A 21,945-nucleotide genomic window follows, 5' to 3' on the forward strand; every position below is an offset into this window, starting at 1 on the left:
GTCAGACTGGTGGAGGAGGAGCACAACAATGGGCGGGATCTTCGTCAATGCCTGGAACAAGACTTGGAAGGGGCCAACAAACGAGCCTTAGAGTATGCTGACAAACTGGCCGACTCCTTGGACTCCCGTCAGGAACTTAACACTCTTGACATTACTCGCAACCAGATGGTTGAGTTGGAAGCTCCGTACGCCTCCAACAAGGACCTCGAGGAGCACAACAAGAAATTCATCAAGCTTGGTCGAGTTTTGGAGGCCAAAAGGTTTGACTCCAAGACGAAGATAGTTGAGCTAGAGGCGAAGTTGAAGGCTTCTCGAGAGAAGATGGTTTGCCTATCCCCCCAGCTTGCGAAGGCTAGGGGAGTTCGCGACGAGTATGGGGACTAGGCTACATATACAGCATGCAGAGATAAAGTTAAATAGATGTAAAAATAATAATAAATCGAAATAAGTTATTATTTAATTAACTAATAAATTATATTTAAAATTAGAAATCTTTTAAATTTTCCAAATGCATTGTTTCTTTCCCAGCCTATGTTCTTTTACCTTACAAATTATATAAGTATCTCTTGACGTCTCTCTTCACTCAAGCAAAATTTGTGATGCAAAAAGAAACAGTGCAAGGAAGCTAGAAGTCTTTAAGGTTCTATATATTATACATTGCCTCGAGATATGCTGACTTAGTTATTATAAATTATTTTAAATTTACTAAATTTAAATTTTCTTGCGCATCGCGTAAGTTAACGACTAATTCCTTAAATTTAAGAGTAATGATATACATATAACTCTTTTATAATTATTTAACAATTAATTTTCAAATAATCAATGAAATCATGACACTATTAAAAATAAATTTTAATATTAAAAAAGTACCCTCCATTCCATGTAGAGTTGTAAATTAGTTGTAAAGTTATTATTTTCCTAAACCCAATAGCAAGGATATTTCTTCGTGCACCCCTTCATAATATCATACACTAACATTAAGTGTGACAATATATGACATGATCCGTGAATCAGAGAAAAAAAAAACTAATTTGAATTTGATATAAATAGATTTGGATCAAAACGAATTGATCCGATTAGATATGATTAATAAGCGAGTCAATTGCGGGCCAACCTGCAAAATCTGCAATAAACTCGTATAATACGAATAAATTCTATTTTCAAAATTTATAAATGCTTATTTTTATAGGTATTTTTTTTTGCTGCTGATATGTAATATCAATATTAGTATTTGACTACTTAATATCTCAAACTATTAAATTTTTTTTTAATACGTAATTTTACTTTATAAAAATATTATTTTTCTAATATATTATTGGTTTCGATATTGACAATAAAATATTTTACCATGAATCTGATTATAATTGTGAATTATCTTTATAGTTATCTTTGTAATATATACGAAATTATATTAATTGGGTAAAAAAATAATTATAAGGGTCAGCTCAATCCATTTATATGAAATGGGTTAAATGGGTTGAAGCAGGCTAAATGTGTTCAAACGGGTTAAATGGGTCGTGTCCAGTTTAATTACTAAACGGGTTAAGCGGATCATGTTGTGTCACCCGTTATTTATATAGGTCATGTAAGGATTTTTAACATCTTACCTGTTTAATTAAACGGGTCATGTTTGAATTGATCCATATAATTTAATACTCAACTTGACACCACATGACAAATACAACTCGCAAACACGAATTGCCACTGCAAGTCTGCAATTAACATTTTACACAAATGACCCACTACCATTACCTCTTCAATTACCTTGGAACGTGTTTGCCTAAATCCAAAGCAGTTGTAGTTAGCTAGTCAAAGTCAAAATTTAGATAAAACTTGGCTTATCAATTCAGAATACATCAAGTAAATACAGTAAACAAGCTGGCTGAGACTATTACCATTGGATTGGCTATTCCATTAGTCAAGCTTTGTCTAATATTACACATTTTGTATTTTTCTTATTCCACTTAAAATGTAATCCTACATTCGATTATCCATCTAAACTCTATATAATAATAATAAAATATAATAAATTTCATATTTTTGTTCCATTTTTTCTAATTTATTTTTTCATATTTTACAACTCTATTGGTCATATATTAGTTTTTAATCAAATATGAAATAAAATATATTTTGTGTCAAGTTTCATAATTTATAAACTACCCTTTTTCGATAATTTTATACTTAATAAAATAACGGTTATTTCTTTTATTCTAATTAAATTATTATTTTTATTTTATTTTCAATAGTCACTTAACGATAATATCTAAATTTGGACGATTATACGCACCTAAAATTTTATATAAATGTCTTAATTAATTTAGTTACTTACGGGGAAAACAAAAAAACCAAAGACCTTGTGGTCAAAGAATATTGCAAAGTGAATGTCGGCAATGATTTATACAAAAAGACCAAACTAAAAGTGGGCAAATCAAACTGCAAATTTCGGATTATTAAAATTCAATAAAATAGTCAAATGACTTTGCTACAGTAAAGGGCAAATATGTTGAACAATAATGTTGAAACGACAGATAAAATGTCCCGAGGATGGTCGACAATTTCTTCTTCTTCTTCTTCTTCTTCTTCTTCTTTTTTTTTGTACTTAGTGATTAAGTAAATATTTTTTAATGATATTGTGAATTTTTTTAAAAATTTGTTTAAGAATATAAAAAAATGTATGAAACAAAAGGCATTTAGCCTACTCGAAAATTTGTCGAGTTGATGCAGGCATAATCTGGCTCAAATTAGCCATTTAATATGATTCACTGGCGTTAGGCTAAGCTAGCGCCAGTACTCTAAAGTTACATTACTTTTATGGGATGCTGGAGAATGAGATGAGAAAAGAATTTTGTGAATAATAGTAAGATAATTTGAGTTAAATATCTATTGTAAATAGTAGTAAGATGGTTTGTGGACGTAAACTTTTATGCTGAACCACGTAAATCTCCGTGTCTCTCTTTATTTATTTTTAGTTACTTATTTACTATTTATTTTATGGATAAACGTGAAGAGTACCGTATCGAAACCCGAATCAACATCGTAGGTTAGGGATAATTCATTCCTCATTTCTAGCCCGCTGTGTAATCTTTGGCATTAATAAGAAAATCGTAGGTTGAGGATAATTCATTCCTCCCTTCTGGCTTGTTGTATAATCTTTGGCATTAATAAGGTCCATAGTTACAGTATCTTTCTTTTTCTTTTTATTTCTTGGCAAGCATATACATCTGGAATAAAATAATGGTAAACAATAGATAACCATCAAACTGACTAGTTATATTTGGCCAGCCCAAATGGTGAAAACTAGGGGATGTTTGGAAACAAATCTTATTTTATGTCATTACATCTCATTTCATTTTCAAATATCATTTAAATACAAACACTTTGAAAATAATCATTACCTGTTGCCTTTGGTTTGTCTTTCTCAAACTTGTTATTTTAATTATACTAACAAAGTTGATTTTGGGATGATTTTCCCCACAAAACTCCTCAAAGTTCCACAAGAAACCCAGTGTCTGTCCGCCCCGAGAATATACTTCATTAGAAATTACTTACTTGGCATGAAACCCCGGCAGCCTTTCAAGCATCGCTCCTGTGTCACCAGCCTTCACCACACTCAAGCAAGATGGTTCAGGTTTTTAAATCTCAAACTTGTGATTTGGATGATCTAATCTAACTTGTTGCTTTTTTAGTAAGATAGAGCTCCAGCTCCCGCCACAGAGTGTGGTTGCGCTTTGTCTCCCACCACAACAAAGCGGTCAAGCTCAACTTTAACATCAATGTAGTTGAGGCCTCTTCTCGCCATCGTCCTGCTACACTCACATTGCGAGAGTGTGTGGTCAAGGCATCCTCCTGCTACACTCTCATCGCCTAGAGTTACATGGTCGAGGCATCTGCCTACTACACTCTCATCGCCAGACTTACTCGGTCGATGCATCTTCTTTCTGCACTCACATCACCAAAGTTATGCGGTCGAGGTATGCTCCCGCTACACTCTCATCGCCCAGAGTACTCACATCACCAGAGTTACGCAGTCAAGGCATCCTCCCGCTACAACCTACACTCTCATTGCCCAGTGTTATGCGGTTGAGGCATCATTTTGCTGCACTCTCATCACCAGAGTTATGTGGTGGATGCATCCTCTCACTACACTCTTATCACCAAGAGTTACGCGGTTGAGACATCCTCCTACTATACTCTCATTGCCAGAGTTACGTGGTCGAGGCAACCTCCCGCTACACTCTCATCACCTAGAGTTATGTGGTCGAGGCATCCTCCCACTATACTCACATCGCCAGAGTTATGCAGTCAAGGCATCCTCTCGCTACACTTTCATTGCCAGAGTTACAATGTCAAGGCATCTTTCTGCTATACTAAAATTGCCAGAGTTATGCGATCGAGGCATCCCATCTTATCCTATCTCGTTGACTGAGATTATTTGAGGCTTTTGCTTTTTTTTTTTTTGTTAATTGGGACTCTTGGTTGATATGCGACTGAGGTGCATTGTTCATCAACTCTTCTGTCTTCACGTTTCTAGTCGTTGGCTCTAAATTAAATTATTTGATTTATAAACATTCTACACAAACGTGTTGCTTGTGGTTGAGTTGAGTGCGGGGGTTCAAGTCGTGTGCTTCCTAGTGGTTTTGTCTTCACTAGTTATGACCTAGAGCATAGTTTGTTTACTTAGAGCAGAGCTCGGTGGAGATGTTGGCATGTTTGCTCAGTTAAGAGGTGCTCGCCAAGGGACATTGTCGTAAGCCGTTGCCCGCCATGCAACGTTGCTCATTGTGTGAATTGGTCGGAGTTGTCTCTGTGGGCGAGGGAGCTTCCATGGGCTAGCACTAGCGAGGAGCAGGAACTTCGGTGGCGAGTGACGAGCATTGGAACTTCAGTGGTGAGTTCTGGTGGCGAGAAGCTCTGTAACGGGAGTTCCGTGAATTTGGACCACCAAACCGAGACAAAAGACTCCAATGGGTCAAGTAGGGGTAGCCAGTGACTTCATCGGTCCATTGTTGTCATTGGAGGTGCAGATTTGTGAATACCTCCTACTGGCGTCTAGGTCCTCTGGCGACAAGAAACTGGCCAGCAACTCTTTTGGAGATGCAAAAAGTGCCAGCGAGGTAGGTGGTGGTTGTCGATGGTCTTGCTGGAGTATGAAAACCTCACTCCTGGGCCTTCGATAGTGTGCATGGTGCAGTTGAGCATGCCGACTACTTGTGGAGTGATATGGCTGGTGGAGCTACGGGGTAGAGGACCAATGTGCTAGTGATAGACGCCGGGGGCGGTAGATGGCTAGCGAGTTGCCGGCGGGTGAAGCTGCTCGCAATGTGTATCGTGCCTGAATCCTTTGCCCGCTTTCGTTCATCAGATCTTGGCATGCCAACGGGAGAGAAGCACCTCGCCGGCGACAGACAACGCCGGTAAGCCCAATCGTGGCCATCGGTGGTCTTAACAGACCCTGGGCAACTAATGGGTGATCTCCCACTAGTTCCTGGGATCCTGGCGGTGAGATACCGGCTGGGAAACCCCCGTCAGCTCTGTCTTGGTTCTCGACCTAGTGGCCGGGACTGTGCCGCGCCACACATGGAGGTGGTGGGCAGTAAGTCTGCCATACACAGTAATCCTTGAATGGGTCTTGCAGGTGCACCAGGCCATGCATGAACACATAACATGTATGACATACGTCGCGTAGTGCTTGGTGCACGTTCACAGTGCACGCCCCATTTCATGGTCCCTCCATATATATTGATCTATTCTAATGGTACTAATGAAATAAAATAATAAGTGCAGGGTTGAGTAACTTATTTGATATTTTCGGGAGAAGATCTCATGAGCTGGAGAATCATCCTCCTATTACCTGAAATAATGAAAAGTCGAATCCCATAGACGCCGTCAACTAGTAATGCCAAAGATTACACAACAGGCTGGAAGGGAGGAAGAAATTATCTCTAGCCCAAGGGAGGAAGGAATTATCCTTAGCCCACGATGGTTATTTGGGCTTCGATACGGTGCTCTTCATTTTCATCCATAAAAATAAATACAAATAAAGTTAGGTACGGAGATTTACTTGGTTTAGCATAAAAGTCTACGTCCACAGGTTGTTTAGGGGGGAAAATCCACTATGATAGGTGATTTTATAATCTTTCATGGTTGCACATATCACTCAATACAATGGAGAAATTTAAGATTTCGGGAGGTTGAAGACGGCGCCTCACTTGAGAGAGATCTTTTGGAGTCGCTATGTGTGATGGAGTTTGTACATAGGGAGCTTGTGGAGAGTCCCTTTATTTGTAGGATCTCCTCCTTTTATAGAGGTCTATTTTGTTCCTTAGAGTGATTAAGTTCAACTTACCTTGTGAAACCTTTTTTCTTTTAGGAGTCTGAGCCAACTAGTTTTGATTTGTCTCTCCCTTGCCTTATCTCTTCCATGCCTTATTTTTTAGTTTTATCTCTTCCCTTATTATTAGTGATAGATTTTCAATAGATTAGACCCAATCAATTTTATCCCTAACAGACCTAATTTAAATTTGTTTACACAATAAAAATATTAAATGCATTGGAAGGAGGATGTTATTATGATGAAAATCCAGCCATATATATCTTACTGAGATGAAACTCCAGCCAAGCCATGCTCATTTATGATGAGTATTCAGGATTTACGTATGATTGCTATTCGCTATGTAGGCATTTGCCGGGTAAAATATATTTCTCTAATTCAAAGTTTATCTTGAATATGCAGCATTATTTCAAGCTACAGGAGTGCTTTGTGAGCAATGGGCAAGCTCATCTAACGTTGGAAAAATACATTCGTGGGGGAGAGTATAATCGTTTAAAAACATATGACAGTTGAAAGAATATATTTATTAAAAAATAATAATACTATATATCATGTTTTTATCCTATTTTAATTATATTAAATAATATGTGACAAATTTATCATCATTAGATAATATATAAGTATATAATAAATAATTATTTAATAATAATAAATATACAACATTATACTTAATAAAATAAAAATAAGATGATAATATAATATATAAAATTTTATTAAAAAAATGAGTCCTGCTATGTTACCCCATAGCATTGACTAATAAAAGTAAAAGAACAAAAAAATAAAAAAAGTATCGGTCGCATTTTTTTTTTTTTTTTTGATGATAAAGGGTCACATTTCATTCATAAAAAGGACATATAACTTTGACTTAAAAAGTCAGTTACAAACGTTAATAACTCATCAGCACACTTTTGTGGCTGACATGGTCAAGCCCAGACGACAGAACTCTAAAAACTGAAGTCTAAGATATTCGTCGTACACATCTCTGTCCCCGACAGAGTAAACCAATAACTTGATGACAAAACCCATACCCCGACTACGCGAGGTAGGGTGCACCAACACCATACACCGCCAAAGCGGAGATGGGGACATACCACCAGTTCGGACCACGGTTCGCAGGGACTAAATTTTTTTATTTATTGATTTTTTTTTTTTAAACAGGACACAAGAAAATACAATGGAACACAACTAAAAACAACAGTAGAAGAAAAAGCTCCGAACGGCTGCGGAGGCGCGTGCAGAACACGCGCCACCCTGGGAGAAAGCCATCGACCGATCTTGGAAGTTCCGGACTCACAGACCCCAGCGGCGCCGCGCGTGGCGATGGTAGAGGGCCTCTCGGCGTCGCGAGAAGGCCACTCGACGAACGCCTCCGAGTTTTTTGGCCGCGCGTGCGAGCAACTCGCCACTCCGGATGGCATCGCCTTCGGTAGACTTGAAGATCGGCGGCTGGGTAACACCATGGAGAGGCGCGTGCTGATCTATTGTCACCGGAAAGATCAGAGCCGCTGTTCCCCCTTATTTAGCCTACAAAACAAAAACAACACAAAAACGGAGCGGCTGTGTGCACAGAGCTGACGGAGGTGGGGAGAGGTGGGGAGAGGGGGGAGGAGCCGAAACTCCCACCCCCTCGAGCCCTCGAAACAAAGCTGTATCAAGCGCTAAGGGAGACGGGTTCGAGAGAGAGAGAGCAGTCGAGTAAAAATCGCATGGCGTGGGTTGATCTTAGGAAAGTTTATCGGTCGCTTTTCTCAATCAATGCTATTGGACCTATAAGCGTTTTTCTTAAAAAGTACTAATCGAATAAAGAGTATATGATAAAAATAAGGAAATTATAAAACATGTAAAAAAATAATAGTTAAATAAAACAAAATTTTTTTAGAGAGTTTTGATACGGGATTTTTACCCTTTTTGTAATATACTATTAAGAAAATAAAAATAAATTGAAAAAATAAAAATAAATATGTCAATGGTAAATTTTCTAGCCAAAATATAAGTAAAAGAATATCGACTTTCTAAATATTATATTTATTGTAAACAATATTAATTATTTTTTTCTTTTTTATTTATGCCACTTAGCCCACCTACACGGTCACAATGGCCGCCCAACCAAGTTACTCCAACCTCCCTTTCCTCTCGGTAATGATATCCTTACTACCCGTTACTATCCGTCTACTATCCAATCCCACATGACTTTCTTTTCTTTCTTTTTTTCTCTTTTTCTTTTCTTCCTTCCTTCTTCCTTATTTCAAAAGCTCATTTGTCTCTCATCTATCTCATTCTTTCCCATGCCAACCCCTCTTCTCTTAGAAGCTCAGTTCCCCTCCAACAAAAGCTCTCCCCTTGGACCAAAAGCCATTGTGCCGAAAAGGAAAAATCTTGGAACAATTGTCTATGTACCAGCAAGTGTGTGTAGGAGAGGAGAGAGAGGGAGACCTAAAAGTGAAGATCTGACAAAACAGATTAGGTTCTAAAACTACTCGAAAGAGTGCACACAAAAGAACATAGAAACCCAACTTTTGTTGAAAACATATTAGGATACCATAAACTCAAGAACCAGGTCAAATGGAGAAGACAACAGAGATAGAGAGAGAGTTGGGAGGGAAGGAGGGAGAGACCACAAGTATGCTATAAGAAGACCCCATAAAAAAGTAGATCAACTTCGGTGTACTAAAATCACCACAGGAAAATTGCAAAACAAAATAAAAAGCACAACAAACCATCTCAAAGCACAAATCAGAGTCCATGCCAAAATGGGGGTTAGATGTAAGCATTACCTTCCAAGAATTTATTTCTGCTTTAAGTAGGACCAATGAGCAATAAGAAGGAAGCAACAAGCAAAAGTTTGATTTTCACTTCCATGGCAAAGCACTGGAGGGAGAGAGAGAGAGAGAGAGATTGAGAGAGTTGAAGGGTATGTTTAGGTGTCAAACTCATTTCAACATATCTCAAACCAATCATTAATGGGCCTCACCATTTTTTCAACTTTTCATAAAAATTTAAATATATCTCAATCTATGGCCGATCAACTCACGGTGGTCGAGCAACCTGTGGTTGAGCCACCTGCAGCTCGTGGTCGAGTATGCTGTGGCCGAGAAGTTTATGGTTAGCAACTCTTGGCTAGACAACTTGTGGCCAGGAAGCTCCTGGCTGAGTGGCTTGTGGCAGGGAAACTCCTAGCCATGCAGCTTGTAGTTTGATTGTTGAGAGACTGAGGCTGAACAACTGTGGTGAGGGACCTGGTCGGGCAACGGTGGTGAGGAACGGTGTCTGAACAATGGTGGTAACGAACACGAGGGTGGGGGGCTAGCTTACCGTGCCTGACTCGTTGCCCACCACATGGGTGGCGAGCCATAGAGAACCCTGACGAGCTTTGGAAGAGGTCGTTGGTGGCTCCATGAGCTCACAATTGGGCTGTGGTTCATAGATGTGTAATGGCGTTGGTGCTGAGCAGATCCTGTGGCTTGCTTCGGTGGTGGTGGCTAGGAGCCCCTCTAGTCGAGGATCACCTTTTCGACAGTAGAAAGTGCTAGTGGTCTAAACGGTGGTTGGTGGTGGTGGTGCCAAGTCACAAACGCGATAGGAAGTGCAAAGTTGTGGAGATCGCCCCCTAACTTCTTGGCTGTCAAGCAAGGAAGAAACGGCGAGCAAAGCTACCCTAGTTGGGGACCTCCTTGTTGGCTGTAGAACACGCAGACGGGTCAAATGGCAACTGGCATTGGCCATGGGTACCTGGTTTGTGGGTTTCTATGTGCACGCCAGTGTGTCCCTCTGTATGCACTGTGCACGGCGTGCACAACACCCTATGGTGATGTGGAACAAGCAAAAAGCATCGTCATTCCCATCTAGGTGTTAGGCTAGGCAGCCAGCCTTGGCCCGCTCAGTGTAGAGGAGGTGGCGGGCTCTCATTGTAAGAATAACAAGAAGATTAAGAAAGCTAGGTTGAGAACAGAGAATTGAAAGGAATGCTTGAAAGCTTCTGATTCATTTTATGTATTTTGTTTACATAGTACCATTGCTTTATGCTAAAAATGGACAGGCACAACTAACAGACTAAGGAATATTCGTACTACCTCTATTCTGTACACCACAAATAACTACCACTAAATTTACATAAAAATACATTACAGCTCATCTATGAGAAGGGCTATTTAGTAAATTGACTGAAGAATTGTTACAAGAGGTAGATTCACTTGATGGAGAATGTGACTGCATATCAGGATCTTTGATACTGTCATCAGCAGCTGCATTCACATGATCTGGACTAAGGGAAGGACTGATGCCATGCTGCTTTAATACCCCCCCACAAGATGGAGAATATATGTTTTCTATTCCCATCTTGGAGAGGTGTGAGTAAAGAACATGAGAAGGTAGAGACTTAGTGAAAATATCTGCAAGCTGTGAAGTTGTGTGAACATGGGCAGTCTTGATGCTTCCTTCTTGAATTTTGTCTCGAGCAAGATGACAATCCACTTCAATGTGTTTTATCCTCTCATGAAAAACTGGATTGGCTGCTATATGTAAAGCAGCTTGGTTGTCACAAAAAAGTTCAGCAACTTGTGGGTGAGAGATGGAAATGTCCTTGAACAACTGTCTTAGAAATGGGTTCAGTAGAAATGGAAGCCATTGCACGATATTCTGCTTCAGCAGATGACCTTGAGACAACTGTTTGTTTCTTGGATCTCCAAGAAATGAGAGAATGACCCAAGAAAATGCAAAATCCAGTGATGGATTTTCGGGTGTCTGGGCAAGAGGCCCAATCTGAATCACAGTAACCTTTAAGGTGAATGGAAGATGTAGAGGAAAGTAGAATACCTTGGCCAGGTGCATTTTTGAGATATCTCATTACCTTGTGTGCTGTAGCAAGGTGGGAGGATGAGGGATGATCCATAAACTGACTTAAGACTGGGATGGGATAACTAAGATTAGGTCTTGTTAAGGTTAGATATAGTAACCTTCCAATAAGTTGTCTGTATGGAGTAGGATCAGAGAGAGGTGTTCCAGAGGATTTGCTTAACTTGTGGTTTTGGTCCATGGGGAGCTTTAAGGGTTTGCAAGCTAAGAGACTTGAATCAGCAAGGATATCTAGAGTATATTTCCTTTGACAGAGGTGAATTCCTTTTGGGGATCTAGCAACCTCAATGCCAAGGAAATATCTTAATGTCCCAAGGTCTTTAATCCTAAAGTGTGTGTTCAAGAAGGTCTTGAGTATTGAAATTGAATCAAGAGAACTGCTTGCAACCACTATGTCATCGACATAAACAAGTAATGCAGTAAAGCTGGTAGCAGTAATGAGGGTAAAGAGGCTGTAATCAGCCTTGGATTGAGTGAAACCAAATTGAACCAAGGAAGTGGAGAATTTATCATACCATTGTCGTGAGGCCTGTTTAAGCCCATAGAGACTTTTGTGTAGCTTGCAGACCTGACCAGGTTGTCCTTTGGTGTATCCAGGTGGCCTTTTCATGTATATTTCTTCATTTAGCTCCCCATTAAGGAAAGCATTATTAACATTGAATTGGTGGAGATGCCACCCTTTGATTGCAGCCAAGACAAGATTGTTCTAACAGTTACAATCTTTACTACTGGGAAAAAAGTTTCATGGTAATCCACCCATTCTTGTTGAGTAAAGCCCTTAGCAACTAACCTTGCTTTCCTTCTCTCAATGGTACCATTAGAATGGTACTTAGTTTTGTATACATATTTGCATGCAATGGTAGTTTTGCCAGGGGGTAAATCTATGAGGGTCCATGTATTGTTAAGCTCTAATGCTTCAATTTTTGTATCCATTGCCTTACACCTGTTAGGATCCTTGGAAGCTTATGTGTAAGTGTGTGGATCATTATTAGAGGAGATAGTGGCAGAAAAAATAGAAGAGGCAGGAGATAAGTTGTGATAAGAAATGGAAGAAGTTAAAGGAAAATATATACCTGTGGGAACTGATGCCATGCTCACGGATTGAGGGGATGAGATTGAAGTTGCTTGCTGGCAATGGAAATCCTGGAGGTATTGAGGTGCTTTTCTGGTTCTAGTGGATCTTCTAAGAGGAGGAGGAGATTGGGAATTTGATATTGATGGAATGGGGGAAGTGGGAGGGGAATTTATAGAAAGAACAGGTGATATTGATGGAATGGGGGAAGTGGGAGGGGAATTTATAGAAGGAACAGGTGATATGGGTGATGGTGTTTGTGATTTTGAAGTGATTGGTAAGATAGGGCTAAATGAAGGTGAAGGAGTTAAGCTAGAAGAATATAGAGGCTGAGTTGAGGCAGGAGGAGTTGATAATGAAGAAAGTGGAGTGAAGTGGGGTTGATGAAAAGAAAACACATGTTCATGGAAGGTAACATCTCGAGAAATAAACACTGATTGGGTGTTTAGATCAAGAAGTTTATATCCTTTTACCCCAAAGGGGTAACCAAGAAAAACACAATGTCTACCTCGAGGGTCAAATTTCTGTCTATGTTGAGATATGGTAGAGGCAAAACAGAGACATCCTAAAATTCTCATGTGAGAATATGTAGGAGGTTTGTTGAACAGAAGCTCAAAAGGTGTTTTATTAGACAGCAAGGGGGTGGGAATCCTATTGATTATGTAAGCTGCAGTTAGTATGCAGTCATTCCAATATGAGTTGGGAAGATTAGATTGGATTTTAAGTGCTCTAGCTATATTCAACAAATGTTGGTGTTTCCTTTCTGCAATCCCATTTTGTTGTGGAGTTTCCACACAAGTTCTATGGTGAATAATTCCTCTTTTGTTGTAAAAATCTGTCATTTGAAACTCAAGGCCATTATCACTTCGAAGTGTTTGAACTTTGGTTTGAAATTGGGTTTCAACCAGATTGCAGAAGGCTTCAATACATGGTCTGGTGTTTGATTTAGCTTTGAGTAAATAAATCCAAGTGCTCCTAGAATAATCATCTACAATGGTCAAAAAGTATTTTGTACCATCATATGCTGTTATTGGATTAGGTCCCCATATGTCACAGTGGATAAGTTCAAAGATGGTTCTGCTTTTGTGAGAACTAATAGAAAAATGGAGTCTATGATGCTTTGCAAGTGGACATACAAGACATGAATTGAGATTTGAAATGAGAGGAACATGATTTTTGAGTAAAGGATCTTGTATTACATGTAATGTGGAAAAGGGTGTATGTCCCATACGACAATGCCAAATATCTGAAACAAGATCAACAGTTTTGAAAGTAGCTGAAACATAAATATTTTTATGTAAGAAAATGGAAAAGTGGTCTAAGAGAGCTGTTGGGGACACTTGTGCAGCAAGTAGATGGTGAAGCTCATTCTTCATCTCACCCATGCCAATCGTGGTCCATGACAAAAAGTCCTGGATAAAACAAAATTTTGAAAGAAAGATAAAACAGCAAGAGAGTGAATTGGTTAGTTGTTTTACAGAAATTAAATTAAAATGAAAAGAAGGAACACATAACACATTGTGTAATGTTAATGTGTTGGTAATGTGGATAGTGTCAATGTGAGTGACAGGTGCGGTGTGGTCATTTGGGAGTTTAACTAGAAAGGAAACTTGAGAGGTGATAGATGAGAAGAAGGTGGTGCTGCAGATCATGTGATCTGTAGCACCAGTGTCAATGATCCAAGATGACTGTGTGGAGGTGTGTGTTGAAGTGAAAGAATTGAGACAAGAAACAATACCATTCATGGTGGAATGATGTGTACAATCTCCCTGAACATTATTGACTGAGTGGTTGGCAATAGATACTTCTTTTGGCTGCAACAGAGATAACAGTTTGTGACATTGGTCTTTGGTAAAGGTCAATTTGTCATCTGAGGGGTTAGCTGGTTCGAGTGAGGTCATGTTTGCAGAAGAAAACCCCTGTGGTTTAGCTTTTCCATGAAGTTTATGCCCGGGTGGATAACCATGTAACTTATAGCACTTTTCTGCTATATGACCTGTCATATGACAGTGATTACAGATGGGGGCTGGGGCATTGCCTGCCTTAAAACAAGTCTCTAATGCATGGCCTTGAATTTTGCAGTAAGTGCAAAAGGGTCTGTCTCGTTTGGGTTGGGAAAAAGGTTTAGAAAAATATTTATATGAGGTGTTTTTGACAGAAAATGCCATTGAGTCTACTGAAGGAAGACCAGACAGCATTAGGTGTTGTATCTCTTGCTGCTGAATCATAGAGAAAATTTTATTTAAGAGAGGCAAAGGGTCCAGAAGCATGATCTGGTCACGGGTAACTTGAAAAGAGTCATTTAAACCCATGAGAAATTGTATAATACAATCTCTTTGGTATCTGTCAAACAATACAGCCAACTTTCCACAAGTGCAGTCAGGCATTGGATCATAGATACCAAGTTAATCCCACAGAGTTTTAAGCTTGCCAAAGTAAATACTAACAGAGTCAGTATCTTGTTGCAAACTTGATAATGCCTTTTTAAGTTGAAAGATTCTATGGCCATTTTGTTGAGTAAATTTGTCTTTGAGTTCATTCCAGATTTGTGCAGCATTATCCACCAAAGCAATGCTGGATTTGAGTGATGGGTTGATAGAATTGTGGAGGCAGGACACAACTAAGTCATTGCACCTTTCCCATGCATCATAGAGAGGGTCATAGTTGGATTTTGGTTTTGACAAGGTTCCATTGATGAAACTAAGTTTGTTTTTGGCACGAAGAGCTCGACACATAGCTCTTGACCAAGTTGTATAGTTCTCAATGGTGAGAAGGTCAGGAACTAAGGAAATGGAAGGGTTATCATCATGGTCCAATCTGTATGAATTGATAATATTATTGAAGTCGAGAAAGGGGGATTTGGTGGGGGATTTGGGTTCTTCAGCAGCCATGAAGAAAAAAAATTCTCAACCTGAGGCTCTTGATACCATGTAAGAATAACAAGAAGATTAAGAAAGCTAGGTTGAGAACAGAGAATTGAAAGGAATGCTTGAAAGCTTCTGATTCATTTTATGTATTTTGTTTACACAGTACCATTGCTTTATACTAAAAATGGACATGCACAACTAACAGACTAAGGAATATTCGTACTACCTCTATTCTGTACACCACAAATAACTACCACTAAATTTATATAAAAATACATTACAGCTCATCTATGAGAAGGGCTATTTAGTAAATTGACTGAAGAATTGTTACAAGAGGCATATTCACTTGATGGAGAATGTGACTGCATATCAGGATCTTTGATACTGTCATCAGCAGCTGCATTCACATGATCTGGACTAAGGGAAGGACTGATGCCATGCTACTCTAATACTCATGTTTGTCGTGTGAGTTGTTCGGGGTACCTCCTTACGTGTACCATGCATGGTACATTTTTGCTCTTGATAATTTTTCAATATGATTCCAATTGTATCATTTATTAATACTTTTAGAGTATAGGCGATATGATTTGGCCTTCCCTTGGGCATTATGGGTGTAGAGGTTTTGTTGACCAGTCATGAGTTTCATGTTGTTGTTCTTGGGGGCATGTAGTCTAGCTGGTTTGATTACACAAAATCAAACTACTTTATCTAATCTCATATAATTATTATAAATTTTTTAAACTTTCACATAAAATATAATAAATAATTGAATTTTTTTAAATTTTAAAATAAAAATAATATTAAAAATTTATATTATAATAATATTGGTTGTTTGATTCTTGTATACATCAACAACGGTTTTCGTTGGATGAATGTGTTATACAGATAGGAAAGGCATATGGGGGGGGGGGGGCTTTAGAGTATATTGTCAGTGAGCTGTACTTTGTTCATTACCCATCCTTTTTCTTTGTGTTTGCGTTGTGGAAATTTAACTTTTGTTTAGTTACTTGAGTCTCCGACTCTTACTGCCCAACCTTCGTCAACGGGATCAGTCGGTTAGAGAGCAGGGCTATTATTCTTCCCAGTAGGCAAAGTCGTTCTTTCTACTAGTTAATTGAACCCTCCGTTCGGAGTTGTTCTGGTTGGCTTAACAGATTTATCTGTTGATTCAATAGCCTCTGGTTTTAGGTGTGTTATGATTTGATTTGTGGGTCGTTCGTGTAGTTTTTCTCACCATAAACACCGTTCTATACGATGCAATATGCCTTTCGCCAATTTTGTTTTTAAATCCGGAAGTCCTGCAAATTTTAGCTCTCCTGTATTTATTGTGGGGATGAAACAGAGAACTCTGCTTTTTTAGTGTTCCTTGTGCTTGGATAAGGCTGTGGGATCAGATGAATGAAAACCATCTAACCAAATGTTAAGGATATTAATAGGATGTCTGATTATAACAAGATTGGTTTACTCGCGATGGACAGATAGTAGAGTGGAAAATGTACACTCTCCAGTTTACAAGGATTTGTTTTGGGCTTTTGCTATGAAATCCATGAGATTATGCATAAGATGTGTTAACGTTTCCTCCTACCATTACTTGTACTCACCAAAACAACTTTTGGTGAGAATAAACAATAAATAAGACATCTTCGTTAGAAAATCGATAGAAAGATCTTGTGTGAGCTTTTGGAATGCTTCCCCTGCTGTGTAGTGGGGTTTTACTAGCAGAGACAATGTTGGGAACTTCGATTGCTCTCAAGGAGATGCAACGTTTTCCTTGGCAAGTGGAGCTATTTCCTCCCCTTCGACTCCAGGTTCACTTCCAGCCACCCCCAAACTCAGCAGCACCTCCTCCCACTTCTTTGCAGGTCCCTGCGCCAATCAATGCCAGCCAAATTTACAAGATTAAGAAACTGTGTATATAAATAATGCTTGCAACTCGAATCAACAGTGAAAAGAGAAAGAAATTCTTGAGCACCTTCCAAGAGAGTTCTTGAGCCATGCAACTCTTTATCATCTCTGTGAAAACTGGAGTTCCATAGATTGCGAGGGCTCTTTTCACAGTTGTAGCCACTGCAGTCACATCAGCAGGATCCACTGCCTCACACTAGAAGATCATGCCATCACAGATTAGAATTCTTGATATATGCCGCATTTTAAGTGGATACCATTTAATTGATTAACATATAAAATTACTTAAAATGTGACACATCGGTAAGTCTGATTGTTGAATAATACGATTTAGAATGAAGTGGCATCCCACATGAACAGAAAATGTTAGAAGTTGCAGTTTAGAAGTCTGCGAATGGAACTAGTTCTTACTTCCACATTGAAGCTTCCCATCTGAAATCCTGTGAAACCTTCTTTAACAGTATCAACCAATCCACCAGTTGATGCGACAATAGATAACTGCAGAAGAAGAACGTGATTGCATAGCAGGGTGGAGGAATAAAATAAGAAATGCTAGACAGTGATGCAGAAAGATATAGCAGCACTATGGTTGCAGACTGAAAGGAGAAGAGAAACTTTGGGTTGGCATCATACGGTTCCGTAACGCATGGCGTGCAATTGAATGAGACCACATGGCTCAAATCTGCTAGGAATCATCATAAAATCAGCACCGGCTATTATCATATGGGCCAGGGGAACATTGAATTTTGCCACTCCTCGGGCCTTTTCTGGGTATAGTATCTCTAGCTGTTCAAGCTGCTTCTCCATCGATTTTTTGCCTGTCCCCTAAAAGGAATCAGAAAGGAAGCAGCTAGCAGTAAATTTGAGATTTTGATGGTGGTATGATCTACTTAGTACGGAAGAGATTCTCTTCACTTGAGGTCCTTAATTTCGGAAAAGAACTTGGGGGGGATCTTGATCTATTTATACTTACAAGGACTATAATTTGAACATTTTCTTTGATGAACTGGGGAATGGCTGCCACAAGAATATCTGAACCTTTCTGCTCTTCAAGTCTACCAATGAAGCCTATGACAGGGATGTTTCTATCCACTGGCAATCCAACTTCTGCTTGGAGGGCTTCCTTCAACAGTGGCTTTGCATTCAACACCTGTGAATGCCAAATTCGATAAGTATTGGCAAATGAAGCAGGCAATGATGGATAAGAACATAGTAATTATTTAGTTAGAAGGTTCTTACAGTTGAAGCATCGTATTTGACTCCAATATATTTGTCAGTTGATGGATTCCATTCCTGGACATCCATGCCATTCACAATTCCTGTTATGCCAGTTTTGCGAAGGATGTTATCCAATTCCACTCCTTTATCTACACCAGAAACAAGTTCTTTGGCATAGTATGGGCTAACAGTTAAAACCCTGTCTGATTCTAAGATTCCAGCTTTCATCCAGTTAATTTTCCTTCCCTTTGTGGGTTTTTCATATCTGCAAAAACCGTTATCTGTCATGTGGAAAAATTCATCATACAATTTTATGCTAGATGCAGTAGACCAAAATCATACCCATCAATAAAATCAAATGAGCTTTTCAATTCATCTGGGAGATTGAGAAGTGAGAAATCATTGAAGGCAAATCTCCCTTGGTAGGCAATGTTGTGAATGCAAAAGGCAACCTGGAAATGTCATAAAGCACAAATCCACTTTTTGAGTAAATGGTGGGTTAACCAGAATTCTTATACAGATAATTTGAGAAGGACAAGGTACTTACTCTGGCACTCTTATATATGCCTTTGGGTTTGTATATAGTTTTCAGGTAGCAAGGGAGCAGGGAAGTGTGCCAGTCATTGGCAATAAACACAACATCTTCGCCTGCATGAACGAGTGGCGGATGAGAAAATCTCTCAAAATTTATATAATGGCAGGAGTTCAGATACAAAGAATCACAAATGACTGCCCGTACCATATGGTCCGGAGAAATATTTGCTGCTGTTAAGACTAAGAACCCTCGGTGCTTCTAGAGCTGCCTAAATGCCAAAAGGTCATAAATTTGGGAACAATAACGAGAGAGTATACAGTTATTACGTTTGGATACAAATAAACATGACAAGTCTAATAAAAGATAAGTAACCCATTTATGAAAGATTTTTTAAACTAAGAGAGGTACTCGTTGCTTGATACATTAGAATTATAGAACATATCATTATCAACAGTTCTATAAATACAATAATCTATTGGTGCAATCTCTGCTGCAGACAACCTTATTGTCCTCAGAACGACCAACTTCCCAGGAGGCTCTTCTCAGAAAACTGAGTACCAGGAACACCAAATAAGTTTTACTCATAACTACGGTGGTTTATTGACATTCCTTGGGCATGATTAAACGTTATGGTGGAAATTGATTGCACTACCAACCATGCTGTATCCAGCCATCATTTTCTGTGAAGCACTGCAAAGATCAGAATAGCATATGCAACTAGAAGGATGGAGATTATGAACCTGGCATAATAAGCTGAATCGAAGTTGGTTGTCCTGGTAATCCTCTCCAGCAATAGGCCCATAAATTTTGGATCGGGTTTTGCCCCATACCTTTAATTCCAGTCATCAGCCTACGTTAGGTTGACTCTCTACAAATCTGACATCAAAAAATCTGATCTGCAATGTAAGAAGAAAGGATCATATATGGACTAACCTTTTCAAGAAACGCTGGGTGATCCACGAAAATGCGATCAACTCCTCTTTTGTAGCAATGGAAGAAGCGAACCGTTTCTTTCTGATCTCCTACTTGAAGCTACATTTCAAATGGTATTTAAGCTTTTAAACAGAGAAAATATTGCTCTTATTAGAGTGAATCTCTCTGAATTAAGAAATGAAATCTAAAGTCTGCATGTAGACTGGAATATAAGAATAAATACCTCAACTGTCACCTTTGTATCCCATGCATCTTTGTACTGATCATAACGTGGAGACACAGACATGACACGATGCCCATTGGCCTGGAAAAGGATTGTGTCTAATGAGTTACTACAACCTCATGGATGCATGACACTTAAAAAATCATGCAATTCATTGATCCTGCAAAGAAAGAATGAGCTAAAAAGAGAATGCCCAAAAACCGACCGCCATTGCTGGTGGCAGACCTCCAAGAACATCTCCAAGTCCACCAGTTTTGCTCCAGGGACCAACTTCTGTTCCAACAAAGATCAAATTCATCCCACTACTACAAACGATTTCTGAAGTCCTCGCATTCCCAGTCTTGAATGTTTTACTCCTTGCTTTCCTGATGGTTACTTTTGCCATGGTTCTGGTTCGCAGCTCATCCACTTTGTTCAATGATCTTAACCCATTGTGAGTCACGGTATTCTTCATCAAACCAAATTTCATCAGAGGTGCTTTCGACTCTGATCCAGAAGTAACTCCACATTTTACAAGTGAACTCACTGATGCAATGTTTGAGGCGGCCACAGCTGCCATTGTTGATATTTTGTTCTGTTACCGAATGATATCAGAAAGTGACAACAGTAATTGATGCTCATAGATTTTAGACTCACTAGATGCATGTTATAACAACGAAAGGAGCTTAGAGAATTCACTTGCTGAGAAGCTGAAGCGTTTCCTCACCACACCTTGTCCATGAATGCTCATAGATCAAGGGCAGGGATTATACTCAGCTCTCTGTGCATTGATGCTTCATCGAAATTCTATTCCAGAAGCCTTTTTCAATCCATAACCAGGCACGATGATCATATTTGTTTTTGAAGTTAAAAATTGAATAAAATATTATTAGAATATATATTTTTAATATTATTTTTATTTTAAGATTTGAAAAAATTAAATTATTTATTTTCTTTTGTACGAGAATTTGAAAAAATTGTAATGATTAGATTAATTGAAAACCAACTTCAGCCCTAGATTATAATTGGCTACTTTAATTTAGTTTGAAGGCTCAAAATTTCTCAATATTGTAAGATTTTAGTAAACACCGACAGTTTGCCATTGAAGAAGAATCACAGAAAGTTGGCCCCTATTTGGTTACTAAGTAAATAGTTAAGATTCTATTTTATGGCTTCAAAATTGTTGAAAATGTCAAAACTCAGGCGTTCGATTCTTTTCTAAACTTGGGTAACTGGTAATCAATTGGAAAATTAAGAAAATATTAAAATATGAGATGGGAAGAAACAAATTGCTGAAGAACCATGCTAGAGCAGGAAAAGACAGGAAGCCACATACCAAGCAATATTCAAAAAGGCAAACAGAGATATTTCTACTTACGGTGACTTATTGGAGTTCAGTCGCTTCAATGAACGGGTACTGAGAATGAATCATGAAGATACCCAAGAGAGCTGCCATTTGTAGCCGTTCTTCAAGCCAGTATCATGCCTTCCACCTGGCCACAGCACAATGGCTGAGGCGTCTTGCGTCTCAGCCCCACCACAGGATCTGTTCACGGCTTAAAAGTCACACAAGAAGTGAGAGCCATGGGCCAGCTGTTGAAGAATACATAGAATATGCCCCAAACATTATGTATTCTTTGGACTAGAGTCCAGAGAACTCATTTGCTTTGTCCTGGTACTGAAAATTAATTTGCTACTGAAGATATTAATGCAAGTTTTACTGTATGGAATGAAAGGAGTATATCGTATTTGGAAGCCATTTTTTTCATCATCTGTCTTATGAGTGGTTCCATGCAGATTTTTAAAGATTTTTTCATAAGGTCTCTGGCATTGTGTCGTCGGATTTCCAGGCCTTCAGAGTCACAGTTATCTGAATTACAAATTGCACACGTGGATTTCTCGTGGTAATCATGGCTGGAGAGGATAAAAAGATATTATAAATTATAAAATTTCTTGTGGTTATCATCATTTATCATATATATATATATATAATGGAACCTACCACCGATAGCCACTTTCCTAGGGGTTGAT

At 38.8% G+C, this 21,945-nt stretch overlaps 1 protein-coding gene across 2 annotated transcripts; it reads right to left on the minus strand.

Moving 5' to 3' along the window:
* Window positions 1–16,541: 16,541 nt before the first annotated feature.
* On the minus strand, window positions 16,542–21,663 carry LOC108992643 (granule-bound starch synthase 1, chloroplastic/amyloplastic-like). 2 transcript variants are annotated; one of them, XM_018967242.2, is made up of 14 exons: window positions 21,293–21,663; window positions 20,141–20,509; window positions 19,936–20,016; window positions 19,713–19,811; window positions 19,520–19,609; window positions 18,984–19,047; window positions 18,792–18,892; window positions 18,587–18,696; window positions 18,266–18,509; window positions 18,000–18,176; window positions 17,660–17,851; window positions 17,438–17,524; window positions 17,094–17,222; window positions 16,542–16,987 (listed from the first exon to the last, which is right to left on the minus strand). In XM_018967242.2, exons 2-14 carry the CDS (start codon window positions 20,492–20,494, stop codon window positions 16,871–16,873), a joined length of 1,845 nt encoding a protein of 614 aa, XP_018822787.1. In that variant the 5' UTR covers window positions 20,495–20,509; window positions 21,293–21,663; the 3' UTR covers window positions 16,542–16,870. The 2 variants fall into 2 exon arrangements, with proteins under 2 accessions (XP_018822787.1, XP_035548160.1); XM_035692267.1 differs by having other exon boundaries at window positions 16,595–16,987; window positions 20,141–20,487; window positions 21,293–21,661.
* Window positions 21,664–21,945: the final 282 nt, after the last annotated feature.

The sequence above is a fragment of the Juglans regia genome, chromosome 7 (genome assembly GCF_001411555.2).
Source record: "Juglans regia cultivar Chandler chromosome 7, Walnut 2.0, whole genome shotgun sequence".
Taxonomy (NCBI): domain Eukaryota; kingdom Viridiplantae; phylum Streptophyta; class Magnoliopsida; order Fagales; family Juglandaceae; genus Juglans; species Juglans regia.

Bases quoted from the DNA above. Each gene is read 5' to 3' on its own strand.
- LOC108992643 (XM_018967242.2), bottom strand. From the start codon at position 20,494: ATGGCAGCTGTGGCCGCCTCAAACATTGCATCAGTGAGTTCACTTGTA. The intron at 18,893-18,983 runs GTACGGGCAGTC...TCGTTCATGCAG, and splicing joins ATATTTCTCCGGACCATATG to GCGAAGATGTTGTGTTTATT. The intron at 17,525-17,659 runs GTATGATGCCAA...CTTCTTCTGCAG, and splicing joins ACGCCATGCGTTACGGAACC to TTATCTATTGTCGCATCAAC.